Here is a 20,356-nt window from a genome sequence, read left to right on the forward strand (position 1 = left end):
ACAGAGCTACTACAATTCCCCAGAGGTCCCTGGGAAGAGGGATTGCTCGTGAAACGCCTCCCACCGCAAGCATTCAATTACTTTGGTGATCGTCTGGGATGTAGTCGTAGGCTTCAGTGTAGACCAGCAAGGCCGGGAGGCAGAGGGGCTGGTTGCTTTCGCTGCGCAGGCAAATGTAGTGATAGCCTGTGGGACAAAGGGAAGGGTAAACACAGAAAAAAAACAGTAAGAATGGAGAGGTAGATATTCAGGGGCAGCAAGCACAGGTGTGAGGAAAGGCCAATACTTGGAAATGGAGAGGGAACGGTCATTAGGGGAAAGGAACAGAGCTTATTGGGAAAGCATTGTTCTGCAGGCAGAAGGTGCCAGATTCTGACATCAGGATTCCAGATGTTGCCAGACTCCAATGCCACAACCACACCATGTATTTAAAACTGAGACTTTAGTGTCACCGGCCCAGTCTGGTGAAATAATCTGCCCTAGGACTTGCCGATCAGAAGGTTGGTGGTTCGAATCCCCGCGACGGGGAGAGCTCCCGTTGCTCGGTCCCTGCTCCTGCCAACCTAGCAGTTCTAAAGCACGTCAAAGTGCAAGTAGATAAATAGGTACCACTCCGGCGGGTAGGTAAACGGCATTTCCGTGCGCTGCTCTGGTTCGCCAAAAGCGGCTTAGTCATGCTGGCCACGTGACCCGGAAGCTGTACGCCGGCTCCCTCGGCCAATAAAGCGAGATGAGCACCAGAGTCAGCCACGACTGGACCTAATGGACAGGGGTCCCTTTACCTTTTAGAGATTCAGCAGGTTCTTCCTGCCCCCCCTTTTAAACACCTGCTGAAAACCTTTGTGCTTTGCCAAGCCTATGCAGGCACTATGCATCCTTCCTGAATAGTTAATTGATGCCTATTTTTAAGTTTTTTATATGGTTTTTCTTGTACGGTTTCATGTTTTATTGCAGTAAATCGCTTTGATTTCTTTTTTAGACATGGGGGTATACACATTTGGTTTTTTAAAAATAAATTAATAAATGTAAATAAGCAAAATACTATACAGTGGTACCTCAGGTTAAGTACTTAATTCGTTCCAGAGGTCCGTTCTTAACCTGTTCTTAACCTGAAGCACCACTTTAGCTAATGGGGCCTCCCGCTGCTGCCGTGCCGCTGAAGCAAGATTTCTGTTCTCATCCTGAAGCAAAGTTCTTAACCAGAGGTACTATTTCTGGGTTAGCGGAGTCTGTAACCTGAAGCGTATGTAACCTGAGGTACCACTGTAATACCACTATATGCAGTCATGGCTTCCCCCAAAGTGTCCTGGAAACTGTAGCCCGTTAAGGCTTCTGAGCAGGGGCGCCAGGCCCAGGGTCTGAGCTCTTTTGTTCCCCCTTATATATCTGAGGTAGGTTCTGCCCCTCCTATGCTCAAAAAGCATGGCGGCAAAGCAGCTCTAGTGACTGGCTTCTTCCCCTCCTGCCACAACACTGGCCTCCACACTTGCCCTCACAAGATGGCGCCTCTGGTGCTGAGAGCTGTTAGGAGATCCCTATTGACCTCACACAGCTACAATTCTCAGAGTTCCCTGGGAAGAGTGGCTGTTAAACCACTCTGGGAGCTGTAGCTTTGTGAGGGGAACTCGGGTCTCTTAGCAATTCTTTAGCACCCCTAACGGACTACAGTTCCCAGAATTCTTTGGGAGAAGCTATGACACTAAAAACTGGTATATGCTGCTTTAAATGTTTGGTGCAGATGTGCCCTAACTTCCAAGAGCCTCTGCCAAGGACAGCCACTCAGCTAGCGACAGGGGTTGAAGCCCAACAACATCTCACAGGGTCAAAGGTTCCCCCATCCCTGACTTAAACAATCTCAAGCGTTGTGGGAAGACTTTGGAGTATCAGGCACCTTCACAGCTTCACGCCCTAGCCAATCATCCCAATGCCTTTTCATTCAATTGGTGCATTTTTGGGAGAAGGGCTGCAGTTCATTGGTAGAGCAGATGCTTTGCATGAGAGGTATCGGGTTCGATTCAGTTAAAAATGATCCAGTAGCAGATTGTGGCAAGAGCTCCCTCTCTGCCCCAGACTCTGGAGAGCAGCTGCCAGTCAGAGTGGACAATACTAAGCTAAGCAGACAAATAAGCTGAGCTGATATAAAGTGCCTTCCTGTGTTTATGGTCCTTGTCTGGCAAATTATACAGCACACACATTGTGTGTGTGTGTGTGTGTGTGTGTGTGTGTGTGTGTGTGTACACACACAGAGGTACAAAAAGGAAAATGATTTAGTAAACAGTGAGGCCAGAAGGCCCTTAAATGCAAAGCAGCGGGTTTCTGACATTTCTGTGCAAAGCACAAATGTATACAAGATAAGGACCACATTTCCGGTGATAAATCAGCCCAGCTAATCTAGAAATCTAGACGGCTGCCCTTATTTTGCACGCATTTGGCTCTCCACGGAAACATTGCGTATCCACTCTTTACAATTCACGGCCTTTTGGCTCTGCTGTTTAAAATGCACGTGCATATATGTAATTAATAAAATCTGCTCCCTAAGGATAAACACTTCTACTTTCTGATAAAGCAAGCGATAGGCTGGGCATAGATAACCTTTGGCCTGTCAAGGGCTGCAATCTCTTGGAGGTGACCCCTGAGGCGCTGCATGCTGGCTGCGGGTGGGGCAGCGGAGGGCAGGGCCTGAGCAAAAAGTGAGTGGTGCCACCCTCTTCTCTCCCCACAGCCCCCCCCCCAGGCTGCTGTGGGGATAGACACATAAGCTTATTGAGGGCCACAGGACTGTTCAGGATAACCACCGATGCTCTAATGCACAAAAGATGGCGCCAGAATAAGTATTTTCCAGCGCTGTCATGTCTAACCTCAGAAATAAGCCCCACTGAGTTGAACGGCAGTATCTCAGTAAACGGGTATGGGGAGGGGAAGGGGAAGGGGGGGTCACCTGAACGGATGGCAGAGACAGGCAGTATCCGATGCCCCACAAATTTACCCCCCTCTTCAAAGACAGCTATACGCAGCGAGGCTAATGTAGGAAGTACCACCTGAGGGGACAGACAAGACAGGTGTATTAATTAGGGGAAAGGCAGAAACACAAAGACACGACACCTTCCATTGTGATTTTTAGAATTGGAATTTGAAGGGTCCTATAGGTTACCTAGTACGACCCACTGGCTGATGGAGGGAATTCAGAATACCACAGATGGATGGCTGCCCAAACCTCCACTTGGAGGGCTCCATTTTTAGCATGCCAAAAGCCAAAACAGTTGGAAAAGTCCTGCTTGCTTAACTTATGGAATCTCCATCTCGTAAGACCCGCTCCACACTACAAGTTTCATACTATTTTCAAAAGAAAGCTGGAAGCTGGTACGAAAAACTGATAAGACGGGTTGAGCTCTCCCTTAAAGGACTACAATTCCCAAGGTTGTTTAGGTAAGGGAGGCAGCAAATATTAAACCACTTGATGGCATTGATCTGTCCCTACACAGGCAAGTACAATTAAGAAAATGCGCTCTGCATAAGCTCAGAAGCGTTCTTATTTTAGGGAGCTCAGATACCAAATTCAAATTAGATGTTATTATGGCTTCTTCAAGAGCCGAGTCCTTGTGCTAGAACTGCATTCACCCATACCTTGTGGAACAAAAAAGGTTCCTCATCCCACACTGGGTTGAAAGAATTCCCCTGCGATGTCCGCGTCCGGAATTTGCGCTTGGTGTCCACCGGCAGCCCAAACATGTCCACCTCAACGTAGATGCCCACCCGCTTATCCGAAAGAAATTGTCCTGAGATTATCTGGGAGTGGGATGGGGGAGGGAGAGAGAAAGAAAGAGAGAGATGGGACTGATTGTTTACTGTTTATAAAGTGAGAAGTGTTAACTCTTCTCTATATTTTTTGTTGGGAGGACAGCATTGTTCAAATCCTTGTTTTAAATCAGTGTGGGGAACCTGCCTCTAGCAGTTGCCCAATCAGGTGCAAGCAGGGCGTGGAACAAAGAGCTCCCCCTCTTTGTTTAAGTCTCCCACTAATATATTAAGCTGGCAACTCGTCACAGCAACAGCCCAGGGGTGAGGAACGTGTAGCCCTTCAGAAACTACTGAAAAACAGCTCCCATCACTGCTGACCACTGGCTATTCTGCTGGGAGCTGGAGTCTAGCAACATCTGGAGGGCCACAAGTTCATCAGCCCTGCAACAGCCCTGCAAACCACCACCCTTCGAACCTTCACTTTGACGGTATTAGCCACGATGCCATCAATGATATCTTCGGTGAAAGGGTCAAAGAGTTTGTCCTGGCGCCGCATGAACTCTGGCTTGAGCAGGTACCCGCTCCGGCGATTGTACTCAAAGGTGCCCAGATTCAGTTGCATTGGCAAGTCTGGGCAAACAGAGGTTCAAGCACAAGTGTCAATACATCATACAAAGGAGAACAACCAATATTCTATCCTTCCACCTCCCCCGCCTCTTGAAACCTCCATCTCTGAAGAGCACAGAGACTCTACAGCAGGAATGTGGGGAAGCTGTAACCCTTCAGATGTTGTTGGCCTACATCTCCCATCATCCTTCACCACTGGCCATGCTGGCTGGGGCAGATGGGAGTTGGAGTTCAGCAAACATATGGAGGACCACAGGCTCCCCATTACTGCCTTATGCATACGTGAAAGTGAACTGTGCGTGGTTAGACCCCTCCCTCTTTAATTTGGTAGGAAAATAAGTCAAGAGAGTTGCCACGGGTCTTTCCTGCTTCTGGCCAGCTTAAACCAAAACGCAGACCACCAGCCATGTTTGGCAACGGACTGACCCAAAAAATGCAACCCAGAGGATGGGAGGGCTGTCCCTTCCTTTCATATGAAAGCCATGCAGTCTCAGCACTGTGGGCCCAAAAACGTGGCGTTTCCTCTGGGCTGAGCTTAGACATGCACCCTCCTTGTGGAGTATCAGACACACAACAAGGACTTTCTTATTCCAGAAGTCATTTAGTTTGGTTTTACTGTCACATTCACTGAATGGTTTATTTTTCACGTACCCTGCTTAGAAATGCTAATGATTAAGCAGTATATAAATGCCGTAGATAAAATAAAACACGTGAAATAAGTTTCTAGCCCTCATTGTTAGCAAGCCGGGGGAGGGGGGGAGAGGATGGCACTTACCAAGCGACTGGAAATTGAGTGCCACCATCTGGCAGCCGGCATTCCAGAAGACCTGAGGCATGTAGTTGGAGGAATCCACTCGGGTCCCTTTGGGGTATATCCGGCTCAGCTGCTGCTTGTTGTATCTGGGCAAGGGGTGCTTGTCAAGGCAACAGCCAACGAGGGCACCTCAACTCTACCGTGGCCATCAATGATCATGGATCAGCTGGGAGCACTCAACGTGCCCTTGAAGGCATTCCGTTTTCTCAGGCTCTCCGTCCCTCTTTCTAACATTAGTCATCAATTACTTACACACACACACACATAAACACACATATCAAGACGTAACTGAAGGGTGGGAAACCTTGTCAGCTCAAGGGCCACGTTCTCTTCTGGGCCATGTTCAAGGGGCCACATGCCAGTGGTGGGCAGGGATGAAGGCAAAAGTGGACGGAGCAATTAATACAAATTTTACCTTTGCATGATAGGCTAGCTTCTACACACGCTGCTGGAGAAATCCTGGAGCGCTGCTGACAGTGTAGACATTGGCCAGGATTGGAGCCTATTGTGCAAACTGCAAGAATCCTATACATTGCTCCACCCACTTCCGTATCTGGCTCCGCCCACCCTTGGTATGTCACACACACACACTTGCCCACAAGGGAACGAGGTCCTCCAAACTGAAACCGGATTCCTCACTCTTGGCCTAAGAGAGACCAATGGTCCAATCCAATAAAACTGATGTCATCCCTTTGCTCATGGAGAGGCTTAGAGTTAGACTACCTGACTTTACCACTGAGCATTTGCGGTTACTCCCCCAACTCCTACTTATGCCTGGGTCTACAGAATGAGCCCCACATACATAACCTCCTATCTTGGATTTTCTTTCCCACAGTTCCCATGAGCAGGACACACAGGAGCCAATGCCAACTGGTGCCCATTGGGACTAGTAGGGCAGAAGGCAGGGAGCCCAACAGAAGGTGGTGCCAGAGCCAATGATGGGCAGAGCCACTCCTGGACTGCTTGTAAGAAAGAAGGCAGAATGAGCTTGGTGGCCCCATTTGCCCTAACAGATCAGTCTCTACTAACAGAAGTGGTTCCAAGCACTCAAAACAGCCGTACCATTCACTGTTGTAGGAAAAAAGGTGCTGCCACAGGGATTCAACTAGGGCCTCATCTACACTAGACATTTAAAGCAGTACCATTGCTTCCCCCAAAGGATCCTGGGAAATGTGGTTTGGTAAGGGTGCTTATGGGAGACCCCTATTTTCCTCACAAAGCTAAGGAGTTCTCTGGGAAGAAGGGCTGACTTGCTAAACCACTCTGGGAACAAAAGCTCTGTGAGAGGGAATAGCGTGCACCCTTCTCGAACTATCGCTCCCATGATTCCAAGGGGGAAGCCATGACTGGTTGAAGCGGTAGGATAACTGCTTCAAAGGTACAGCACAGATGAGGCCTACCTAGGGGCTGCTCAGCAGTGAGGCCAACTCTGCTTCAACCCACCCTACATCACCAGGCAGGATACTCAACGAACTCCATGGGGCTGTTGGTCAGCTGCTCCAAACCTTTGGTCTCCACGAAGGAAGACATCTCGTAAGATTTGTTGCGTTCTTGGGAGGAGAGAAGTAAAAAAGGCACCGTGTTAATGCTCCACATTACGCAGACAGCCTTGCGCACACACCTCTCCCAGTCTGCCTACTGCTGCTTCTTCCCTATCAGGGGAATATTTACACACTGGGGCGGATGTCAATGGGGAGAGGGTCATAGCTCAGTGGTAGAGAGCATGCACTTCGAACGCAGGTGGTCCCAGGTTCAAGTCCCTGGCGTCTCCAGTTATAAAGGAATCAGAAAAAAGACCCTTTTATGTCAGAGACCCTTGAAAGCTGATGTCAGACTAGAGAGTGCAGGTCAGACACCTTGTCCAAACATAGGCTGCATGTGCACCATTTAAAGCCCTGGATATGACTGGAATCCATGGCCACATCCGCACTATACATTTAAAACAGTATCTTACCACTTTAAACAGCAATGGCTCCCCTGCCCAAAGAATCCTGGGAATTGCAGTTTGTTAAGGGTGCTTAGAGTTGATAGGAGACGCTTTATTCCCCTCACAGAGTTACAATTCCCAGAATTCTCTGCGACGAGAGGTTGACTGTTAAACCACTCTAGGATAATGGAGGTAGAACATAGCCATGTTGGCTAGTAGCCACTGCTAGCATGAGCCTATATATTTTTTTCTAATTGTATTCTGAACCCATCCATGTAGGTGTCCCTCACCATGCCCACGTTCACGCCATACATTTAAAGCAGTGTGATGCCACTTTGAACAGTCATGGCTTTCCCCAAAAGAATTCTGGGAGCTGTAGTTTGTTAAGGGTGCTGTTAGGAGACCCCTGTTCCCCTCACAGAGCTAGAATTTCCAGTGTGTTTTAACAATCAATCCCTCTTCACAGAGATCTCCGGGAATTGTTGCTTTGTGAGGGGAATAAGAGTTGCCTAACAATTCTCAGCACCCTTCACAAACTAAAGCTCCAGGAATCCTTTTGGGGAAGCCATGACTGTTTAAAGTGGTATCATATTGCTTTAAATATATGCTGTGAATGTGGCCTACATCTGGATGGGGAGTCTGACAATGCATGGAGGGCCACAGATTGCCTGCTCCTAAACTTACACCCAACACCTTACTGCCAGTGTCCATCCCCCTCCCCGCTCTCACTCACTCCTGGCCACCTCGAAGCATTTGAACTTGACAGGTTCGATGTAGTTCACCAGTGTAGACATCTCTTCTGTGGCATTGACTTCGCTGCTTGCGGTGCCCTGTCACAAAGGGGAGAGAGGAGGACAAGGGGAGATGGAAACAGTTTAGAAAAAAAAGTTTAAGGTCACATCCGCACCATATGTTTAAAGCACTCTTTAAACACGTGTGCGTGTGTGTCTACACACACACAAATATATACACACATTTGTGTATGCATGCAGTTTAATGCATGAAGTGGTACCATAATGTCATATTCCTGTTACTACAATTTATGGGGAGAAATGATGGCCAAATGTGATGAAGCATTTAAAGTTTTTGGCATCGGCCCACCTGCCATTTGTAGCATCAAATTCTATTATCACTATTACTACATTTCAATCCCACCTTTCTTCTGAGGAGTTTAAGGTGGCGTCCGCCACACCCCCCTTCACCCTTTTCTCCTCACAGCAACCCTATGAGGTAAATTAGGCCTAGAGTTGCCAAAGGACCCTCTAGGCCACCCAGTGATCTTCATGGCCAAGTAGGGATTTGAGTGATGGCCTCCCAGACCGACAGACTCTTAACTGCTAAACCACATTCACTCTCCACCCAGAAGTCTGCTTAAAATACAGTGTACACAACACTCAAACCAGTCCCCTTGACACCGCTGATGGGGACCCCTCTGTTGTCAGCCTACAACATCTCCCATCATCATCCTGGACAACACTGGCTGAGGCTGATGGGAGTTGAAGTCCATCAACATCTAGAGGGGCCACGGGTTTCAGATCCCTGCTTTGCACGCACCTCATCTGTCGTGGGCTTTTTGGGGTCCGGCTGCTCTTCCTCCTCTTCGCTCTCAGCTTCACGGTCTGGACATGGAAGGAAGGAAAGGGGTTAGAAGCTCAAGGCCAAAATGTAGTTAAAGTGGGGAGAGATGATTCCTGAACCCTGAAGGGCAATGAATTGAGGGCACATTTACAGTATACCACAAGCTTAAAAATAATAATGGATTAATGTATTCCCACTCCCCATAGAATGGGTGTGTGTGTGTGTGAGAGAGAGAGACATCACTGATGCAAGATTGTGTTCTGATCTGCTGCTCCTTCCTTCCTCAGAAGCAAAAGTAGCTAGCTTGCTCCAATGTGAAGTCTTGCTCAAACTTTTAACATCCCCAAGTGGGCTATGAGCTGCTGAATCAGAGGATCACAAAATATGGTATCCTTTTATTGACTTTGTTAAGACAAATATATTGACTTACAGAACCTTATGGAGAAACACTTTCATTAGATTGCCTTTCTTGAAATGTCTAAAACTGCAACCATGAGCTACTGTTTTACTTTTCTTTCTATACAACTTCTAAGTCCTGTTTTCCTTGTAGGGGTATGTTTTGTTACTTGAAATTAAAAATCAATTAAATAAAAAAACAAAAAAAAAACAAAACACAGCAGCAACATTGAATACCAGTCACATTCCCTGCATTGACTTCTGTTCCAGACACGGCAAGAATAAGCAAACATTGGCCAGCCATTTCCCTTACTGATTTTTTTTCTTTAAATTTTTAATACTTTATTGCTCAAACCAAACCATTGAAATCATTAAAATAAGGGATTCTAACAAGTAAGATTCAACAAAATAAAGATGTCTGTATTCAAATAGTAACAGTGTTACAGCAAACTGAAAGCAGCATAATGTTGAACATTATCACTAAACTTGTTATTCCAAAGCATTGCAAAAAGTAGCCCTTTTACCATTAACATATTAGGCTTTTTATATGTATTCTTTTATAATAAGTTAACTTAATCATTCTTACTGTAGACCAAATTTTGTCAAACTATCTACATACAGTGGGAGATGTACCTTCCCTCAATTTTTAGGCTACCGTTATACTATTTCTCAGTCTCTTCAGAGACAGCATCCTTCAAATAACTGAGCAGACATATTTTGGGTTCTAAGGAAACATGGTATCCTAACATGTCCGGAATACTAATCTGTATGGATTTCAAATTTCCCCTCCAATTTTCATTTGAATTTTCTGGCAATTCAACTGACAACTCAATTGGTACCTCAGGTACCTCAGACAGTCTCCTGTCTTCCCTGAAGGACACTCACCAATAGACTTGCGGGGTTCAACCAGCTTTGCAATTCTGTCAGAAGACTTCTCCTCACCGTTGGTCATGGCTGGTGACAGTATCTCAGCCTGCTCTGCAAAAGGAGAGCCTGTTTTTTTTTGGGGGGGGGGGTCAGGGGGCGAGGGAGGAAAACAATAAAAAAAATTGAGAGCAGGAAGAAAACGTTAAGAGCTCACGCAATACAAGGGTTAACTGAGAAGGGGGCTGCATATATACCATGTATTTAAAGCCCTCAAAAGCGCCCTCAGAACTGTGGTTTACTCATACAGCTACCATTTTCAGCACCTTTAACAAACTACAGTTCCCAGGATTCTTTGGGGTAAAACATGTGGATGGTGTGTATGCAGCCTATTTTCCGAAGGCGAAAAAACAGAGAAAGAAATCTTAATTCTTGCACCTTTGAACCAATGAGACAAAATCAGGTGCGTTCTTCCACCTAACTGGACGAAGACCTGGAAAACCAGAGTTCAAATCCTCCCTCAGCCACTAAGACAGTTGAATGGGTGACGCTGGACCAATCACTGTCTCTCATCCTAACCTACGTCACAAGGTGGTTGTGAGGATAAAAGGGAGATGGGAGGAACAGCGTTCACAACCTTGAGTTCCTGGGAGGAAGGGTGGGCTATACAATGAATTAATAATACAGTAGACAGAATTCTAGTGTGTAAAGGACCTCAAAGATCAACGCAGGCAATCCTCTTATAGGGTAGCCATTCAGTCTCTACATTAAAAAACAACAAGCCTCTAACCAAACTGAACTCACCATCTTCCAAGGTAAATCTGCTCCACTAAACTGTTTGTACCAGCCAGAAGTCCTTCTCAAAATTTAGTTTAAAATCGCATTGTCATTTTTGAACCCTTTATTTTGGGTCCTACCCTCTAGGCATGACAGAAAAAAAGTTCCCTCCATCTTCTATGAGACAGGCCTTCAAACATGAGAGCAGTACATAGGAAGATCTGGCCTGGACCGCAAATGAAGGGAGGGGCATAAAGCTCCAAAGGCGCTGAAATCCCAACTTGGGAGGAAGGTGGGATATAAATACATTAAATAATGATGGTGATTAAAGACCTCTCCCCTCTCTTTGGAGGGAGTGGCCCTTGCTCTTTCTGACCAACGAGAGCCATAGCCATGCTTGTAAGGTAGGAGGAGAGCTGACGTCCTGTCTCCCAGGTAGGCATCTTAAGCTACCCTTCTGCATTTGAATAAAACTGGTGGGAGATATGCGACTCTTGGCTCGGGGGAAATGGCGTGTAAAAGAGTCCAGGGCTTTTTCTCTACAGCCCTAATGAGTCCGTGCCAAGTATTGTCAACGTACTCATCAATGCCAGGCTAAAAGAGCTGGAGAGCAGCTGTATTAAACATTGATGAATCATATACTGAGGTTTCCTACGCTGTGCTCTTTCCTGTGCCTGCAGTAGCTGGGGAGATACGTAGTGTATAACACTGAAAGATTGCATCTCCCTTTACCTGGCTGCAAAGATTCTCAGGTGAGCACCTCCTTTTGCTCCATTTAACATCAGAGGCACAGTTGGTGTCAACCAGAGAGAGAGAGAGAGAGAGAGAGAGAGAGTCTTTTCTGTGGCTGCTCCCAGACTGAGGAACTCCCTCCTAGGGGAAGTTCAATTGCCTTCCTCTTTGTTGCCCTTCTGCCAAAAGGCTAAGACCTTCCTGTTCAGACAGACCTTTGGAAACTAAGGTGCAGACAAAGCTGGCTGGTGGGACGCTGTCGGGGCAAACTGTGCTTGAATGGCTGGCTCTACATGTGTTTTATTGTGTTTTAACTTTTGATTTCAAATCGTTTGTTTTTATTACTTCATATGTCATAACGATGTGTTTTTTTAAAAAAAATGTTCTAAGCCACCTTAATTCCCAACTCAGGAGAAAGGCAGGATGCAAAGACATTGAACAATAACAGCAATTCTGCCGCTTTGATGCAGAAGTTTCCCATGTACCACCTCTAGTTAAATAGAGCAGGGTTCTAAACAATCGCTACTGCGTCAAGGCAGACAGCGCTGGGCTAGAGGGAGCGCTGCTCTGTTGACAGCTAAGCTCAGATGTTTCAAGGAGGAAGCAAAAGCAGGGGGATTTGATTTGCACTTACTCTGCCCCTGCTTCTGGGTCTGATGCAAAGGAGGAAGGAAGGAAATGTGTGCTGTGCCTCGCATCAGCCTCCAGTATAGTTTACTGGATTCGTAAGAAGGCATAAGAAGTGCCTGCTGAATCAGGCCAAAGGCCCATCTGGTGCAGCATCCTGTTCTCACAGTGGCCAACCAGAAGCCTGTGGGGAACCAGCAAGAAGGATTTGAGCGCAAGAGCACTCTCCCCTGCTGTGGCTTCCACCAACTGGTATTCAGAAGCATTGCTGCCTCACAACTGTGAAGACAGAGCAGAGCTTTCATGGCTAGCAGCCATCAATAGCCCTCTCCTCCATGAATTAACTCTGCACTGAGAGCCAGTGTGGTGTAGTGGTTAAGAGCAATGGACTCGTAATCTGGTGAACCAGGTTCGATTCCCCGCTCCTCCACATGCAATGCTGGGTGACCTTGGACCAGTCACACTTCTCTGAAGTCTCTCAGCCCCACTCACCTCACAGGGTGTTTGTTGTGGGGAGGAAGGGAAAGGAGAATGTTAGCCACTTTGAGACTCCTGAAGGGGAGTGAAAGGCGGGATATCAAATCCAAACTCTTCTTCTTCTCTGCACTGCATGAAGAAGTACTTTAGGGTTGCCATGTGTCCTCTTTTTCCGGGGTAAAATTTCTGTCCGGGTGGATTTCTAAATTTGCCAAAATGTCTCTGGCTATACTTTCTGGATGAGACATAGCCATAGCTGCATTTTAAATTGCATTTTAACCTGTATTTTAAATTGGGTTTTTTTCCCTTTTCCTCCCCCCCCCTCTTTCCCCCCTATTATGTTTTTACTGTGATTTTATTGGTGTTAGCCACCCTGAGCCTGGCTCTGGCCAGGGAGGGCGGGGTATAAATAAAATTTATTATCATCATCGTCATCATCATTACTGGTTGCTGAAAACTTGCTTTCCTCTTCTCTTCTCCTGCCACCTTCAGCAATAGATCACAGCTTCTATAGCCTACATATAGTACAGGTTATTTAAAATGAGAGTCGCCACAGCGTCCCCTTTTTTTGCTCTTCAAAATATGGCAACCCTATCCGCCCTGAACACCCCAAGGCACAAAAGGAAAAGGGGTTGGGATGGAGGAGGAAAGAGAAAACCCAGGCACTCTTTTTTAGTTGCCGAGTTCTCACAATGACCAGCTGGAATTGAAAGATTTCAGGGAGGGGAGCCAAAAACCGCTGGTATTTCACATCAGAACGGATGGAGAGGCCCTGCAGCCCCTGCTCTCCCCCTTCCCTTTAGCCTGACAGACCGACTGCTGCCAATTGCCAGCTGAGGGAAGAGTCTGATGAAGATGGTCTTTCAGGAGAATGGATAGGGATAACCAGTGACTGAACTTGGCACATGAAGAACATACGCTCCACTACTGAGCTACTCTGAGCCCCCAACCCCACCCCACCCGCCATCTCCGTGCTCAGTGGGGCAATAACATTGCAGAACTCTTTTGTCTTCCCCTGGCTAGCCAAAAGCAGAGCAGTAACAATAATAAGAAAGATAAAACGGTCGCTTCAGCTTACACATCATAGATTCTAGTTGAAGAATGAGTTAGCTGCTCACGCAAGCCTGGACTCATCTTTTCCCAGCTACAGATGAAAACAGATGCTCATCTGAAAAGGTGGGGACAGACTACAACCAGCACATCACAGCGGTGCTTAAACGTTGGGCACTGTGCCTTATTCAAGGTTCTGGTATGAATTTACAAGGCCCTTAACAACTTGGGGCAGGGATACCTTAAGGGAGATCCCAATTCCTCACATCCCTGCCCAGTCACAGAGTTTTGCAGGGGGGTGGTCTCTGTTCATGGGCCCCACCACCATGGCTCGGAAGCCTAGCTTGTTTCCTTCTGGAGCCATGCATTCCGTACTGTGGGCCCAATTCTGAGATCAGACAGGCCTCTCTCCCTGTTGAACTTCAGGTGCTCAACAAAGGCCCTTCTATTCCAGCAGGCATTTAAATAAGTTGTATAAGAACAAGCACGAAGGAGGTTCCCCAGCCCACTCATAGGTCCTTATAATATCAGTGGAAACAGTTGGTCTTGGCGAGTATTAACCGCTTCCAATTTTAACCTGAAGACTGCCACTTGTCCAGTTTTAATTTTAATTGTTTGAATTAATTGTGGGATGTATCTTAATTCATTCATCGCTTGTATTATGCACATCATCTTATTTATATGATGTTAGCCACTCTGAAGGGACGCGGGTGGCGCTGTGGGTTAAAGCCTCAGCACCTAGGACTCGCCGATCGAAAGGTCGGCGGTTCGAATCCCCGCGGCGGGGTGCGCTCCCGTCGCTTGGTCCCAGCGCCTGCCAACCTAGCATTTCGAAAGCACCCCCGGGTGCAAGTAGATAAATAGGGACCGCTTACTAGCGGAAGGTAAACGGCGTTCCGTGTGCTGTGCTGGCTCGCCAGATGCAGCTTGTCACGCTGGCCACGTGACCCGGAAGTGTCTGCGGACAGCGCTGGCTCCCGGCCTCTTGAGTGAGATGAGCGCACAACCTAGAGTCTGTCAAGACTGGCCCGTACGGGCAGGGGTACCTTTACCTTTACCTTAGCCACTCTGAGCCTGGCTTTGGCTGGGGAGGGTGGGATACAAATAAAATGATGATGATGATGATGATGATGCCTATTTAAGGAACCTTAAGCTTTTCCCCCACACCATCGCAATCCTTTATAATAATAAAAATTTCAATACTTGGTACAGATAGGACATCCAATATAATAAATTCCCACAACTGAGACAGAATGTGCATTGTAAAATAAAAGCAGGTATAAGTTATTTTGTTATCAAACCAGTGACCCGAAATGCTTAAGAATTGCATCTGACCACAAGGGTCTTTTGCAAAATCAGAGGCAGTATTTACCATTTAGTGTGTTAAAATATAAACCATGAAGTAAATGGAGAATGATTTCCACGTTTTATCTCCTCTAGCCTCTCTATTGCACTCTGTCGCTTTCTCCTCCACAGCTAATCACCAAATTCTACTCCCATCGAGTAAAATGCATGCAGCATCCCCTTTGGAAGCAACTTCCATGCATGCAACTACAAGTAAGAACGTGCTTCGATCTGATGTCTTTTAGCCCATGAGTTTTTTTCTAGATGCTGTATTATTTTGGACCGACGGGTTCTTTTATTGACTCTGGTGAAAAACTGCCTTGAGACCGTCTACGGTTAAAAAATGGTCTATAAACATTGGAAATAAATAAATGCACACACCTATGTCCAGGGGAAAAAATGGCTCTGCAAATCATTAAGACGCATACCTAGCGCAGGAGAGCCTGGCTCACCCACTCCAGATGAATCACTGTAGGAGCTGGGTGTCTGCTCCAGGAGCCTTTTCCGAATGCTGCCTTCAGATCCCTTGCCGTGCACACGGCGCTTCTTATTTTTCACCAGGATCCGGCCCAACAACTCCTGGGGACTTGGCAAAGCTACACCAGGCTGAAGCTGCGGGGGGGGGGGAGCAAAATGGGAGATGTTAAGATGTTAGCAAGAGCAGGAGATCTTCACAGACTAGGAGACAAGACGGGTGCTGATGCCCTCAAAAGATAAATCTATTCACAGAAGGGAAGGAGGTGTAGCTCAGTGACAGAGCTGTTTTGCATGCAAAAGCCCACAGGTTCACTACCTGGCAGCTCCAAATAAGATCTTGGTCTGAAATCCTGGAGCAGTGCTGCTTGTGAGTGTGGACAACAGTGAACTAGATCAGGGCGGCCCAACTTTTCTTACCATGTGGGCTGCAAGAGTACTTCAACACGGAACCAACGGGCCGCACAATACCTTGTCGAGCAGGGGGAGAGGCCAAAATTTGACACCGCATCCCTCACACTGCCTTCCCAAAGTCAGGTAAACAAGGTGCTGGGCTTTGGGAAGAAGGTGGGAGGCTCTGGCCAGGGCCTGATGCTCTCCCACCTGCTTCCCAAAGCTGGGAAAGCACTAATTAGGCTTTGGGAAGGAGGAAGGACTCTAGGACCCTGTCAGAGCCTCACACCTCCTTCCCAAAGCAAGCGTCTCTAAGTGCTGCATACAGCCCTTGGGACTACCCTGAGATAGATAAACCAAGAGGATGTATTCACCAGATGCCCATTACTTGATTTTTTTCTCCAGGCTGAACTCTAATTCACTGAAGATGTCAACTGAGCATGTGCAATGGCTGCCCGAGCCATACACACCTCAGCTTCACCACAACTTCCGTTTTCAAATCGGGTGGAGGCTGGTTTGAGGCAAAGGACATCAAACAGAAGCTACAGGGTACCTGTGGATTGTGGCTGACATCAGGCGTACAGTGGTACCTCGCAAGACGAATGCCTCGCAAGACGGAAAACTCGGAAGACGAAAGGGTTTTTGTTTTTTTGAGTTGCTTCGCAAGACGATTTTCCCTATGGGCTTGCTTTGCAAGATGGAAACGTCTTGCAAGTTTGTTTCCTTTTTCTTAACACCGCTAATACAGTTGCGACTTGACTTCGAGGAGCAACTCATAGCACGCAGTGTGGTAGCCTTTTTTGAGGTTTTTAAAGACTTTGGTGATTTTTGAAGCTTTTCCAAAACTTTCCCAACACCGTGCTTCGCAAGATGAAAAAAATCGCAAGACGACAAAACTCGCGGAACGAATTAATTTCGTCTTGCGAGGCACCACTGTACTCGGTTTCAGAAACCAGCAGTGCGAGCGAACTGGAGTGGTCATCTGTACACAACCTAAGTAAGGACCGCAGCCGCTCCCAACCAACCCGCCCACATGTCATTCCCCTGGTTGATCTTGCTCCCAGAACACACCGGATATTTATCCAAAGGATCAATAAGGAGAGCATCCCCAAATATGCTGCGGCAATACTCTGCCATCTTCGCCTGCTGCTTTGCCCTGCAGAAGGAAAACAAGAAACACAGAGGAAAGTTTATCAGTCACGCAGGCCTCTCTGATCATACAGCGCTGTAAGGAGAAGAGGGGAGAGGATGACAGTCTCAGACAAGCCATTGCGGCACTGCAACTACTCACGAGTCAACGTGGTTCTCAAATGAGAGGATAACAGGGAAAGGTGAAGTCTTGAAGGCACTCTCAGCAATGGCCTCTATGACTTCCTGTAACAGAGTGAGGCAGGGAAAGGGGTTAAGGCAGAAGTGGGGGGTGTTTTCCAGCCTGAGGGCCACATTCCCTTCTGGGCAACCTTCTGGGGGCCACGTGCCACTGGTAGGAGGGGCCTGAGGCAAAAGTGAGCAGAGCAACCTTTGCAAATTTTACTTTTCCACAGCAGGCTGGTGTCTACGCACACACAAGCCCCTCGAGCCTCCATTCTGACAAGCAAGAGGCACATTCGAGTTCGCAGAAAAAGTGAGATGCAAAGCAAGGCTAGTGAAGGAGAGGGGGTGTGGTATGTGGAGAGTACTGAGGGCCTGGGGGGGGCACATTCAACCCCCCAGGCCTGAAGTTTCCTACCACTGGGTTTAGAGGTCAAGAGCACTTATTCGCTTACAGTGGCAGAGTTTGGGGTGGGTGGGGGGAGGTTGCTACAATGGACAATAAACTTAAGAGGAAGTTCCCATCAATGTGCTGACATGTTTCAGGAGGATTCTGCTCCCACACCCAGGCCTGGAACAAAAGGCTGAATACATGGACGGGGAGCCTCGCAGCCTCTAAACACATTGATGGACTACAACTCCCATCATTCCTCGCCATTGGGTCATGCTGGCTGCAGCTGATGGGAGCTGGAGTCCTACAGCAGCAACTGGGAGAGCCACAGTTTCTGCTTCCATGACTAAAATGATATCAAGCAGGGACTGGACCTCTGAGTTCTCACCCTTGTTGGATAACTGGAGCTTCCATGATCAGAGGCAGTCCAGATCTCCACCTGGCTATGCCAACCTTGGTCTCATTGGTTGCAAATAAGCCTTTTACGGTAATATTCCAAGCTTACCTCAGGAACAAGTGTGGGGAACTGTTGACCCTCCAGATGTTGCTGAACTACAACTCCCATCAGGCCCAGCATGCATGACCGGTGGCCATGCCTGAAGGGAGTTGTAGTTCAGCAACATCTGGAGGGCCAACGGTTTCCCCAGACTTGTTTAAAAAGGACCCTCCAGCTACAGATTTGGGATGTTTCCTCCTCCCAGTTTAAAGCGTGAGGAGAAAACACTCCCTTCCAAATTAGTTGTGGACAAGGAAGGATATCATCACCAAGAAACAGTACTCATTTCAGGAGTCTCTCAGCGTCCCACCCTCAATGGGACCCCTGCTAACTTGGAAGGGGCGCAACAGGCCAAGTAGACCGCCACTGATCACATGCTGGAAAACTGGAAATGGCAAACACAGGTAGGAGGGTGGGCACCCCTCTGTTGGCCTCGGGGACTCTTGCAAACAGCCAACCGGGCTGGGTGCCAGTTACCTTGAAAGGGATTTCGGTCGTCATGGTGAATCCGTGTGTGATGAAGGGCTCCTCGTCTTGGGGACGCCCCTTCCAGCAGTCCAGCTCAATGCAACGACAGCCACTCAGTAACACCTGCCGGTACATCTCCACTGAGGAATTGCCTGTCAGCTGCCCAGCTTTTTTGAAGGGAGAGGGAGAAGATGATGGGGAAATGTTAGATGCCTGGGGAGAGGAGAGACAACCAAGCAACGATACCAGACCTCAAATCCTTAGAAGAGGCAAAATAAAAGGTGAAATAAAGAAGGCCAGTAACTCTGAGCACAGAGGAAGACACTTGATCTCCAACAGGGCTGCATTTTCCGCACAGCCGGTCTCTCACAAAACAATTTCACCTCAGGATATAATGAGGAAGAATTGCTCTGCCACAAAAAAAAAGGCAATCATCTTTCTCAACCCCTATTTTCCTACACCTCCCAGAGTTCCCTGGGACTGACTGTGAGACGACTCTGAGAACTGTAGCGCTGGGGGGGAGAACAGAGGGTCTCCTGACAACTCTTGGCTCCTTTAACAAACTACAGCTCCCAGAAGACTTTGGGGATAGCGCAGGCGGCAGGCACCCACATTCAGGGCAAGTGTCTCTGTTCGGTGCACGTACCTGTGAGGTAGGTATTATGTGAAGAGTTAATAAAGTAGCTGCTTAACGGCTGGGTCATGTCGTCACTTAAATCCAGCTTTTCGGGGGGCACAATGGTGTTCTCTTCTCCCCCCAGGTAGCGGCCAAACCCTTCCATTGACATCTGGTCTGCGGAAGGACAGATGGGGAAAGAAAAGCAAGTTTATAGATGTAGGCAAGAGAAGAGGCAGGCTGACATAAGTGGGGGAAGGACTGTGTTTATCTGTGCCCCACTTTTATTTAATACATACACACACACACACACACACACACACACACGACTAGGGGTTGCTCCCCCTACCCACCAAGCCCTTTGCCAACCCTCCTTTTCCCACACCTAACCAAACTGCCCCCTCTTTGCAACTCATTCACCCCTTTGCCTAACCCCCAAGTCCATCCCCACTCCCTTCAGTTTGCTGCGGCCCCCTTTTCTTTTGGTCTTCTTTCCATGCATATTTTTTTTATAAAAAAAAATTATTGATTTTCCAAAATTTATAAACAAACAAACAAACATAAATCCTAACTGTAATTATTCCACTCTTAATAACATTGTTACGTGACTTCCTCAAATCCCCCTGGCTGAATTTCAATGTATATCATTGTAACAGTTTTCCAAAACAAATTTCTCATAAAATTTACTTAATCAATTAACAACTTTCTTTCTTTTTGTTTTAAATTTAAACATATTATTCTAACACATCACATATTTAAACCCTAAGCCTATCTGGTATTTGCAAGTATTTCTATTTATGCTGCAGCCCCTTTTAAAGGAGGGGGGGAGACTCTTCACAGAGCAGTTTGCCAAACCGCTCTAATAACAATAATATTATTATTTGCACCCCACCCATCTGACTGGGTCGCCCCAGCCACTCTGGGCGGCTTCCAACATATACAGAAACACAATAGAACATCAAACATTAAGCACCTTCTCCCTTCTCTTAAACAGCTTGCCTGGGCTGTCTGCCACCCACACTGCTTGCTTGCTCGCTTGCCTGCCATTATACTGGGATTTATTTCTTGCCATTATTATTTATTATCTTTATATACCGCCCTTCAACTCAGAGCGGTTCACGAGTTAAAAATACAGGATAAAAGCACAACATAAATAGTTAAAACGAAAACTAAACGAAAGGATAACAACACACACGCCCCACCAAACCCCACAAACACATTTAAAAGGCTGTAGAATATTAATCAGCCAAAGGCCC

The 20,356-nt window shown here is 47.2% G+C and overlaps 1 protein-coding gene across 2 annotated transcripts in view; it reads right to left on the reverse strand.

Annotated features, from left to right (window-relative positions):
• The window catches only part of PLCB3 (phospholipase C beta 3), a 70,928-nt gene that overhangs the window by 20,378 nt on the left and 30,194 nt on the right, over positions 1-20,356 (reverse strand). For both annotated transcript variants that reach the window (XM_028709200.2, XM_028709199.2), the window contains exons 10-23: positions 19,131-19,277; positions 18,494-18,651; positions 17,110-17,192; positions 16,890-16,974; positions 15,380-15,563; positions 9,966-10,073; positions 8,661-8,725; positions 7,840-7,936; positions 6,645-6,729; positions 5,141-5,265; positions 4,214-4,368; positions 3,625-3,786; positions 2,939-3,038; positions 82-186 (exon numbers count right to left, since the gene is read on the reverse strand). In XM_028709200.2, coding sequence (XP_028565033.2) covers positions 82-186; positions 2,939-3,038; positions 3,625-3,786; positions 4,214-4,368; positions 5,141-5,265; positions 6,645-6,729; positions 7,840-7,936; positions 8,661-8,725; positions 9,966-10,073; positions 15,380-15,563; positions 16,890-16,974; positions 17,110-17,192; positions 18,494-18,651; positions 19,131-19,277 — 1,659 coding nt within the window. The remainder of the gene's footprint in view (positions 1-81; positions 187-2,938; positions 3,039-3,624; positions 3,787-4,213; positions 4,369-5,140; positions 5,266-6,644; positions 6,730-7,839; positions 7,937-8,660; positions 8,726-9,965; positions 10,074-15,379; positions 15,564-16,889; positions 16,975-17,109; positions 17,193-18,493; positions 18,652-19,130; positions 19,278-20,356) is intronic.

This window comes from Podarcis muralis, chromosome 16 (assembly GCF_964188315.1).
Source record: "Podarcis muralis chromosome 16, rPodMur119.hap1.1, whole genome shotgun sequence".
Lineage (NCBI taxonomy): Eukaryota > Metazoa > Chordata > Lepidosauria > Squamata > Lacertidae > Podarcis > Podarcis muralis.